Raw genomic sequence first — 12,174 nt, 5'->3', positions numbered from 1 at the left:
AAGATTTTTATAATTAATTTTTATTATTCGACAATTTTTAATCTTCACGCCTCGCCTATTTTTCCTTTTTAAAGGAAGATTTTAATTACCAATTAAAATAACCATTCTGTATATTTGAATTACAAAGGTCGGTTGTGACGGTCATTTATGGAGACACCAGACAGATTTGGTGAAACATCTGCGAGAACAAGCGAAGGATGGCACTCTGGCGGAAGTAATGCAACTTCCGGTCCTATTATGGCGCGTTAAAACGGAATCGAGCCTGTTACTAAGAAGCAGAAGAGAGAGCGGTTCCGGACATTATAGTAATCCGGATTACGACAGTTACGATTATGATATTGAATACGATGGTGAAGATGGCGAGGATGGCGAGGATGGTGAGGATGGAGAGGACGGCGAGGATGGGGATGACTCGCAAGTACAGCCAACGTTCATGCCCGAAACTAATCCTAGGGAAAATCTTGCCCCGGAGCATCCTCACAGGCATCACCATGGGGAGGAACCTATCGATTGGAACGTAAGATTTATTTATACGAATTTATACGAACGAATAATCGAAATTACTTTATTCCATTTTAACAAAGTTTATTTATATCTTAGACCGAAGATGATAACGATGATCTTATAATACCCGACACTCATCCAGACATAATAGAGAGTGTATTAAATAGAACCACTACAGACGCCATGTCAACTGTAAGTATAAGATCGAAATTAATCGAGTCGTGTGATGAAGTCGTCACCACGATTCTCTTTTTCCTAAATCAAGAAAAAAATAATATTTGAAAAAGAAAATTAGCAAAAAGAACATCGCTATATAACTGGCTTTCGTTGAAAATTCTTATGTCTCTGTCCTTCATTCGCCATGCCAATCGCTTAAGGGAATCGTTGCGCTTAAAATACCTTAGTATAGCTATGGGTACTGCGTGTTCAATGCCGACTTATGCCATTTTCTATGCCGTTTAGGCGGTATCGATCGATGTATAGAAAGCGCTGTAATGCGAAGTATCTCTGTTGAAACCAGAAACGAAAGCCTGAGAGAGAGTGAAAGAAAGAAAGAGAAAGAAGAGCATATACTTTATATATATATATATATATATATACATATATTTTTTTTTTTTCTCTCTTTTTTACTTTTTGTATTTACATCTTCTTCGCTCCCTTCATAATGTAACTAACAAAGTTTTTCGTGCCGTACATCGCATCTACTAACGATTTCGCAGACAACAACCACTGAACTTACATCACCACCATCAACAACTCCAACAACCACCACCACGACGACTACCTCAACTACTTCGACAACAACAACAACAACAACAACAACAACTCAACAACCACCCTCGTCAACGGCCACTAGTACTACTACTAGCACAACAACGAGTACAACAATAGCAGATACAACAACAGCAACCATTATGCCGACCATCATTGTTCCATCGACCGAGCCACCGGAGAAATCGGAGATAACGATCGAAGAGACAACGAAGAATACCAGATACACGGAGACTGATTCTTTAAATGTCTCATCTGTCACTATACCAGAACTCACCACCATCCCCCCTTCGGTAATTGTACCCCATTCTAGCACCATTACCACCACTACCACTACTGGAACCATCCCTACCACTGTTGTTGTCGAAAGGACGGAAACGGATGTGACCAGTGGTACCATTAATGTCACTACGGAAGAGGTAATGCTTCAATGCTTCAAGCTTCGTTTGTTCACGATAGTTCATGCTATGCATAGAATCGATTTACGTTAGTCTGTCGCTTTAGTATGCCAAACGATAGGTCGTTGTATCACATCCCAAACCCAAGCCATCTTCCTCTTTTTTAAATGATGCAACGTGCGTTAAGAATCGTGTGGATATCCTTTGCTCATTGTCGTTAGTTATGGAACTACGTAGATGATAATTAGAAAGTTATACTTAGAAGTGTAATTCAATATAGCGTCATATGTATATGCGAGTCATTTTAAAGTGGGATGTACCAACAATAATTCATACAAACTGTAATGAATACCATAGAAAAGGAACGTTGTTTCTTGAAAAACTATTTCAAATATTTCTGTCTCTCTTTCATACTTGAAAATTATGTTTAAAGTGATAATTTGCACGATTCTCTCGTACTATTTTCTAAATATTATGATCAAATATTTTCTGATCAAGTTTTCAAGATCTTATCAATTTTTTAATCACGATGCTTTCATGCATCGAGACTTTACAAATAATTAATTTTTTTTTTTACAATATTAAAATATCTTCTTTCTGCCTCCAGCCGACAGAACAATCGTCTATGACCTCGACGAAACAATCCAGTACTCTGTTACCTGTCACAGTACCTGCGAACACTACAATCACAACCACAACTACAGCATTCGTTACATTCTATAACACTACAACTACAACACCAATAATAACGACACAGATGAGAACAACGCCAACTACCACAACAACCACCACCACCACCACTACCACTACTACTATGGCTCCAACCACTGCCAGTACAACCACCACCACGACCACTACCACTCCAGCGCCGACCAGCGCTGCTACTGAACCAGCTAGAGTTATCACGGAAACCGAGTACGAAGTTCACAACTTTGTACCTAAACAAGATAGAAGATTGAAGAAAATACCTGTCACAGCTGGAAAACCGTTAAGCTATGTCATACCTGCCAACACGTTTAGCGATATAGAAGATGGAGATACCAGGAATTTGAGACTAAGTTTATATCTACAAGGTGCACCGTTAAAATCCACTCACTGGTTGCAGTTTAATCAAAAAACACAGGAAGTTTATGGATTGTAAGCACCAAGAAATAATATTTCATTAGAAATAATATTGGTGAATGAATTGTCATTAAGAATAATAATTTCGTTGCAATAAAATTCGCAATTTATAATTAGTTGTTATTACATAGGCCACTAGAGAACGATATTTCTACCTGGACTTACGAATTGGTAGCTGCCGATAGCGAGGGATTAAATGTGACAGATCGACTTGATATTCACGTACAGCAGCACAAGCTTAGTCGGACTGTAAATCATGAATTTAGTATATATTTAAGGATCGATAAGCGAACTGAATTTCCTACAGACGTAGACTGGGAGCTAAAGGTATTTATCTCTTATAATATAGCTTGTATTAGTATATATTCAATTCTTATTGGTTTGTAGGTAATTCGAAGTATAGCCGAATTATATGAAGATAGCGATACCAGACATATTACTGTTAGATCAGTCGATATCGATCGCGATCAGGCGATTTTCACTTGGACCAACGATAGTTTGCCTAGAAGCAGCGATTGTCCTAAAGATTATATCAACGATTTATTACATGTAAATATAGTTATTATTTTGCTATTGTTTTAGATAATATAAAAAATTTAATTCCATGTTTGTGGATTAGGTTTTGATTGATAGAAATGGTGATCCTAGTTCTTCGCTGAGAAATGTTCTTCTTCCTGAAATTAGAGTAAAACGAGTAGTTTATCAAGGCATTGGGCAATGCGAAGATATGACCCGTCCAGAAGTGCCAAAAGTTTCCACGCAGGAGCCTAAATCAAATTTCCCGCCACTACCAAGAAATCAAGTGGATCTTGTCAATGCCACTGTTGGTCAATTACTTGTATTTAAAGTACCAGAGGTACTACGTCATATTTCATTATTATATAAAAAAAGCGCATTACATAATATATACTTTGATATAAATGATTTTTTATATAAATTTTACTCTAGGATACTTTTTACGATGCAGAAGATGGTTCTGCAAGAAACATGAAAATGTCTCTGCTAACTATTGAACGCAAACCTATTCCGCCATACGAGTGGTTGCAATTCGATAGTAAAAATCAAGAATTTTATGGAGTACCAATGCGTAGTGACGTTGGACGTAAAGAATATCAATTAGTAGTTACTGATAAAGAAGGTAATGTATCAGAATTAACTATATTTATCTTTTATATATAACAAATGAATATTTTTTGTAACATTTTGTTCTATTTGTTATAGGCGCAAGCGCCACCGATGGCCTAGTGGTTGTGGTTCATTCTGCTCCTTTTATGCAACACACAGTAGAATTTTCCATGACATTGGATATCCCATATGAATCATTTGCACATTCTGCTCTTCAAAAGCGCAATTTTATTGAAAAGTTACGTGATTTGTATCAAGATAAAGATACTAATGCAATCTCATTGCATAGCATATCAAATGGTAGCACAGTAATCACGTGGCACAACAGAACTTTGCCTACCTCGTATTGCGCGCATGAAGAAGTTAGCAGATTGCGTTCAGTGCTTGTTAAGAGTGATAATGATCGTCGATCCGTTACAGATGAAGTCCTTGAGATCATGGGTTTAAAATTCCCTGTTAAACAAATCACTGTGATTCCCATGGGCATTTGTCTTGGCGAATTAACAGACGTTCATTCGCGTGACAATCATGTTCCACCAGTGGACGATTCCACTTCAGTTGGGGCGTTCCACGATGATTATCTTATCACATTCGTCCTGCCAGCTATAATAATCGCCATAATGCTCATTTTAGCAGGCATCATTGCATGCGTGTTTTATAGACGAAGGCGTAGTGGGAAAATGAGTGTCAGCGAACAAGATGACGAAAGACAAAGTTTCCGTAGCAAGGGAATACCGGTTATTTTCCAAGATGAATTGGATGAAAAACCAGATCCAGGTATATATATTTTATAAATTTTCATCTATTAAAATAGAATATATCATATTTTTAACAATCATATTTTTTCATCATATTTTCATGTATTATAGGTAACAAGTCTCCTGTCATTTTAAAAGAAGAGAAACCACCGTTACCACCTCCCGAATATCAAAAAGCCGAAGACGGTGCAGATGTACCAATGTTGCCAAAGGAGAATTCCGAAGAACCGTACCAACCACCTCCACCATTCGCCACGAATCGCGACACTAATCGTCAGAATCGTCCTAAACCTACTCCTACGTACAGGAAACCACCTCCATACGTACCTCCCTAACAAAATACGGTTCACTCGCCTACGCGCAAATATATGTTAGCGATGCTCGGAGACTCCCCAATTCACGCGCAAAACCAAACCAATTATCAGAAAAAATCTCAGCTTGCCGGTAAAATCGACAACTGCGGATCTCTGAACGTATACAACAATCTTAAGTAAAAAAGAAAAAAAAAGAAAAAAAAAAATGCTTTCGTTCGTCCCGGCATTCAATATCAATATATAATATATAATATATCGGTATTACGATACAAGAGAAGATGAAAGATCTGTTCGTGAGAATTCACAACAAAAGTCACGCCCATTTTATTTACTTTATTATATAATCTACATATATATATATATATATATGTATATATATGTATATATATATGTATATGTATGTACTCATTTATCGCTATTTATCCGCGGTATTTAAAGGAAGAGAAAGAAAAGAAATAAGAGGGAAATCGTCCATAAATTTCTTTTCTTTTTCTTCTTCATTTTATTTTTATTTTAACAAATGTACTTTTGTCATTATCGACCGTCTTGTAATTTCACGGGAAACTTTTTCTAGGGAGTGTATGGGATTACAAATCACGCGTTGCCTTTCGTAACGAATTCAAACTGTAGAAAGAGAGAGAGAGAGAGAGAAAGGGAGAGAGAGAATGATTCACTACTCTGACCGGGTAAGCGGATATTTTAGGTTTTAGGTTTATGAAACTTGTAGAACCAGCCAAGTCGTTTAGGGCGAAATGTATTTTACTTGATAATATGAGGATAGGAAAAAGAACCAATGTGTATATGCAGCAATGATACTCGTTAAATATTTCAGTAATATCAGTGCCATTTTTTAAGCAATAAGGGTATCCTGCTGTGAATGATGAAAACACATATAATGGTTCTATGACTTAACACAATTTACTGTTTAAAAAAAAAAAAAAGAAAAAGAAAAATGCGGTCTCCAAGTATCAAAGACTATTGACTTAACGAATCTTACAACGTACCTATAATGCATAACGCTGCCAGATAAAAAAAAAAGAAATATGATAATTCGTCGTCGGATGAGATAGTTTTATTGCTAGTTATTCAAGATTTTTTTTATACTGTCCATTTTATAAGAGGAAGGAATATTGAAAAGGAAACGAATATCAGTTTCAAATATTCTACGATTTTATTGAACTGACCCATCCGACAATCGATTGTCAGACTTAAACGATTAACTTAGTAAAACGTGAAGATTTTTTTAAAGAAAAAAGAAAAACGTAACTTAATCGTGTATATCTGTTTGCGCGATATGCCATTGCAGAGTGACAGCAAATGCTTCCATTGGCGCTGTAGGCCATGCAGAATAAAAGAAAAATTAATGATAATATATACAAATATATTATATATATATATATATATATATAAATATGTATATTACCTATTTGTCGTTCGATAGACAGTCTGCTGCAGTTACTTAGATCAATGTTCGAAAACACTGCCAGATCCACCTCATATAATATAACATTTACATTGTCTTGCTCTTTTTATTTTTTTATTTTATTTTATTTTTATTCGCAATGTACAACGGGCTTTCTACTCGTTTTACGCACAATCTGACAAGAAATTGTTTCTTTTTTTTAATTATAACTATATTCTGTGACTATTATTTAAAGTTCTTTGTTTCTATTTTTTTTAGCTTGAAAAACAATTTTATCTTTTAATAATTCTAAATCTGTTGAAAACTTAATTTTAATTTAGATTTTATATAGTTACCAAGCCAAAAAACTAATTAATTAAAACAAAAAAAAATGGGATTAAATAAGATGGAACAAAAGGAGAGAAGGACAAAGTAATAAGACCTACTTTTTAACATATACAAACAAGCGTAAACACCCGTACATCCTTCGGCGCATACGCATTTTTTTATAAGAATAATTTTATAATCTAACAAACTGCTCTGTTGCAAAGAAGAATTCTGACTAATTTCAATGAATGAATAAATTAAAAAAAAAAAAAATAGAAAAAATATGAATTGTAATTTTTTTCGTGGGATACGGGTATGTACGCATTGCCGTTTCTTCAATACCTCGATAATTTCCTGATATTTTTTAAAAGAAGAAGGAAATAATGCGAGAAATCGAAAGAAAAGATGAAAAAAGGGAATAGAAAAGAAAAAGAAAAAAATATGATATCTTTCGCGTACCTCGAATTTGAAGGCTCCGTTCATTCACTTTTTCGTAAAATGAATAGGTATTTAATAAATCTACAAATTTGGGGTCACTCCTATTAAAACTTGGTATGAATGATGATAATTGTGTATGTAGAATGATAAACGGATGTTTCGTATGCAAGCTAAATTACAATATAATATATAATACTATTAATTCACATCTTTATAATGTAGAAGATGTAAGTATATTAACACGCGACTATCTCTTGAATTCATTTTCATCGCGTCTTGTTTATCGCAGAATATATCGAACAGATATAGGTATTTTACTCCATGAAGTAACGTTGCGTTCTCATGAAACGAACAAGATATTACAAACTCGTTGCGATATATCACACGAATTAAAAATCTTGGGAGTATTTTCTATTTTTGTATCATGTTTTAGTGTATCAACTGTTCAAGAAAATTAAAATGTCATGGATCGACGAGACAAACCACGCTCGAGCTATCTTTAAAAAAAAAAAAAAAAAGATTGAAATTTTTTTTTAAAAAAAAAAAAAAAAAGATTGAAATTTTTTTTTAAAAAAAAAAAAAAAAAGATTGAAATTTTTTTTTAAAAAAAAAAAAAAAAAGATTGAAATTTTTTTTTAAAAAAAAAAAAAAAAAAAGATTGAAATCTTTTTTTACAAAAAAGAAAAAAAATATACAATGAAAAGAAAATAAATGAAAATAAAAGAAGTTCGAATCGTGGAAGAGAATATATCAATCGTGTATAATCGATTGCGAAATACCATTTAAAGACAACTTTCTGAATCTCTGATCTGTGACCTGCGATAAGCAAGAGAATTCATATCATGCTTTTAATCATATCATCGCATAATTTTCATGCGCTACAATTGTGTTACTGTGACAGAAACGACGAATATGTATGATAAATATGTACGATATTTATAAAATACGGAGAATGGAAGAAAAAATGTAAAGAAAAAAAGAGGTTAGGTCTGATGAAAATGAAAATAAGAAAACAATTGTCATCTAGAAAACTTTAAGAAATTCGGTTTCTTTTTTGTCCTACGAAAAACAAAGATGAAGGGTGATTCGAAAGTATTTTGTACAAAAGACAATGAGGAAACAACAATGAAGAAACGAAAAAAATTACGACAAGGAAATAAAATAAAGATTGTAGAATTCGATCGATTCCTAAAGGACATGAATAAACAAAAAAGTTCCACTTCAAAGAGAGAAACGAGAAAGGAGAAATTATCACATTACGTATAAACAATTTCTTATATACATAATGGTATATACATAAGAATAATACTTATCAAAAATTATTTTTGTTCGTTATTCGTTTCAATAGAATTCCGGATAGGAGCTTGGCCAGGTAAAAATGTCCTTCCTTCGATTTCTACGATCGAAAAGATATCGTATTTCGTTAACGGTCATCTTTTCGAATGATATCGTCAACGATAAATAAAAGAACGTTGATTAACACACACATACACAGATACACGCATATACAAATATTTCTGACAAGTACTGCATATTAAACACGTGTAAAGTTAAGAGTTAATAAAATCATTTTAGAATACCAGGCTTTATTTATCTTTATTATACATTTATTAAATAAATAAAATTGATTATAATTTTGTGTACAATGAATATATTTTGCCAATGGCAAAGTGAAGTTTCAAGATTCTCTATAGAATGTTGAACTATTTTAAAATTTCAAGAAATATTATTTCCTCATTTTTAATTTTACTTATTTAATTCGATACTCGTCTCCTCTTTATTTTAATTTAAATCGAAAAACATTACAAATGTTTTTTTTTATATTCGATTTTTTCCAGAACAAAATCTATTTTCACTTTTTCTTATATCTAGTTGCTACTTTGTTTTTTAATTTGATCCTTATATTTATATTTCATATAAGCAATAGCAAAAAATATACATAAATATTTTCTAATTTTATATGGAATCCGAAATAAAAATTATATTGGTAAGGTCTTAAATTATTACGATAAAACATTACATTATGCAATATTTTATTTATAATTTTTTTTTCAGTTAATATATAATGTTACAAAGTTTTAGAAATTCGAATTATTTATAACTTTAACTATTTTTGATCGAATCATGGAAATATTTTTTGTATTCCTATTTTATTTTTAAAAACTCATTTATAATTCAAGTTTTATTATGAATTTGTTTAAAAAATTTTGCAAATAATAAATAGTAATATTTATAAATATCATATTTCTTTGTCTTAACGTAAAATGTATTTTTGAATTTCTTTTCGTTTATTATAATTTAATACTTACAATTTGTATATAATAATGACGGAAAAAATATAGATATTAACACTTCACACAACAATAATTTATAAAATATTGCATAATTGCGTGTAATTTATGATCGAAAGTCTAGCAATTGAATGTTTATTATTATTTAAACAATTAACAATGATTAGAAAGACGATTAATTAGATCGAACTTCATTTGAAAAACGATATATCTTAGCCTCACTTTTGATGTTGCACTATATAAAAATAAAAAATAGATTTAACGTTTTACTATTATTCTCAATGTTCATCAATTTGGCTTAAACTAAAATTGCAATATTATTAATGGAAATATATTGATAAGAAATATATTATAAAGCCGAAAATATAATATATTTTATATTAAAAATTAAAACATATTGTAGTTTGAAAAGAAAAAGAAATGATACACGTTCGAAATCCCATATCTTATGGTTATGCACTAACAATAAAAGCAAACATAGAGAAGGAAATAGTAGAGATAGGATAAAACAGAATAAGAATTGATAATTAGCGTCATCTTTTGAAAAATATTAAAATATGAAATATTTTTAGTATTCAAGAGATGATGCTGTAGGCAAATTCTTATATTATATTTATCTTTGTCTGACAATTTTCTATCTTTTCTTTATGTATTTCATTTACAACATTCTGCAGATGCTGCTAATTTCAATATTTTTATCCTATTTCCATCTTTTCATTTATTTTTCTTGTCTTTAAAAATTGTAACTACAAAAATAAATATTTATGATAGTCTATGGATCGAAGATATCTAAATTTATATAAAAAAAAAAGAAAAAGATAATAAAGGTTTGTATATTTCTTTGTGTTAAACATATATTTTATTCGTATTTTTATATTTAATATTTAATATAAAATATAATAAATATACATATATATATTCGTTAAATTCGTTTTGTATTTCAACTTTTTTTTGGAATAAAAAAAACATTATTACATTGCCATATTAATAATACGTTTCATGTTACATGTTTTTAAAGTCGATTGTCGTCTCTCTAGTCGATGTATTCATGGAAATTTTACTTTAACAAGTATTAATGAATAATTCGAAAAATAATGAAAAAGTTTAAATATTTTTGAATCAAAATAAAGCACAATATGATCGATTGAAAGTCATATAAATCTTTGAAGTTTCTGGTAAGTACTTCAATTTTATAAAATGATGTCATAAAATAATGATAGATAAAATATAAAAGTGATACGATTCTTTTCTTTGGAAATTATTAGTATTATTAATTTACAAAATCAAAAAAATAATTAAATCATTTATTGTTATAATTGATTGATATTGTGATAATATGTAAATCGATATTATTTTTGGAAATCCCTGATAAAATAATTGCTTTATTTAATTGAAAGAAGTTATTTAGAAAGTCAATACAAAGTGAATCATTTATTAATAATATTCTTACATTAATCGGTATTTTTGATATTTGTGATTTTATTTTTATTATTACGCTAATTGAAGAATGCTGTTCACTTAATAAGATAAGAATATGGTAAAATTTCTAACCAGATAATTAAGAAATTAAGTGAATAAATGTGTTTTATTAAAAAATTGGGGAAATTTGGACAATTGCATAAAAATATTAAATTAAATCTAATTGAAGAATGCTGTTCACTTGTAATAAGATAAGAATATGATAAAATTTCTAACCAGATGATTAAGAAATTAAGTGAATAAATGTTTTATTAAAAAGTTGGGGAAATTTGGACAATTGCACAAAAATATTAAATTAAATCTAATAAAATATTAATCGATTAAAATTCTAATTTCATGAAATGAATACTTAAAATTTTTTCGATACATAAGAAATACAAATAAATTTAATAATTTATAAATTTTATTTACAGCAAACTATTTATTAACTTATTACTATTAACAACTTATTAGTATAAATATTAATAAATAATATTTCAGCTGAAAATAAAAATCAATAATAATATATTTACAAAATTTATTATAAAAAGAGTGATATCGCAAAAGGTGAATATTGAATTAGTATTTTTAACATGTCTACTTATATTGTTATTTACATCGATCGCTATTAACATAAATTATTTCCTAGTAACTATTTTATTAAATTATTTCTTGAATTCGATCAGTGAAAGATATAGATCGAAAATATTTTTTAAAGTAGGAACTCGATCATATATCACTTTAATTGCAATGAAGGACAAGCAAAATGACAATTACGTAACAATCGTAAAGAATTCAAGCGTAATATCATTTCCTCTATACTAAAGTCGAAATTAAAATGCAAAATAACTCGTGATTGAAATGTCCAATTGGTTAATACTTCGATGAATAAATAATAATGCAAGTTCAAACACAGAATTTTATTTAAATATATTTGTTTTATTATTTTAAGATTTATAATGTTTTTTTATTTATGATATAATCCATAATTTTTTATAATTCAAATAATTGTCAAGTAACTTTACTGTTTATCTACGATAAAATATAGTTGACTCATATTTAATTTTTAGTATTAAAAAAGCTATTTAAATCATTATAACAAGTAATTTAATCAAAAACAATTTCATGAAATTCTATTTCTTATTCGACTAAAATTGAATTTCATTCTTTTTACTTTAGGTTAGGCACATCAAAATGGATTACGCTACTGAGCATTTACCAATGGAAACATACAATCGAATCAAAAGAAGATTATATATTTACATG

At 30.0% G+C, this 12,174-nt stretch overlaps 1 protein-coding gene and 1 long non-coding RNA gene across 2 annotated transcripts in view; both read left to right on the top strand.

Annotated features, from left to right (window-relative positions):
• The window catches only part of LOC102676321 (dystroglycan-like), a 69,938-nt gene extending 62,959 nt beyond the window's left edge, over positions 1–6,979 (top strand). The window contains 11 exon segments of the mRNA XM_031509643.1: positions 79–123; positions 125–517; positions 601–696; positions 1,224–1,694; positions 2,281–2,810; positions 2,927–3,122; positions 3,183–3,344; positions 3,415–3,651; positions 3,744–3,933; positions 4,017–4,697; positions 4,790–6,979. Coding sequence (XP_031365503.1) covers positions 79–123; positions 125–517; positions 601–696; positions 1,224–1,694; positions 2,281–2,810; positions 2,927–3,122; positions 3,183–3,344; positions 3,415–3,651; positions 3,744–3,933; positions 4,017–4,697; positions 4,790–5,013 — 3,225 coding nt within the window. The 3' untranslated portion in view covers positions 5,014–6,979.
• A 3,490-nt stretch (positions 6,980–10,469) lies between these two features.
• Positions 10,470–12,151, top strand: LOC116185367. Its single transcript, XR_004150209.1, has 2 exons — positions 10,470–10,625; positions 12,088–12,151. It is a non-coding gene; the product is annotated as an uncharacterized LOC116185367 (long non-coding RNA).
• Positions 12,152–12,174: the final 23 nt, after the last annotated feature.

Source organism: Apis dorsata, unplaced genomic scaffold, assembly GCF_000469605.1.
Source record: "Apis dorsata unplaced genomic scaffold, Apis dorsata 1.3 scaffold_165, whole genome shotgun sequence".
Lineage (NCBI taxonomy): Eukaryota > Metazoa > Arthropoda > Insecta > Hymenoptera > Apidae > Apis > Apis dorsata.
This window is presented reverse-complemented; position numbering and strand designations above follow the sequence as displayed.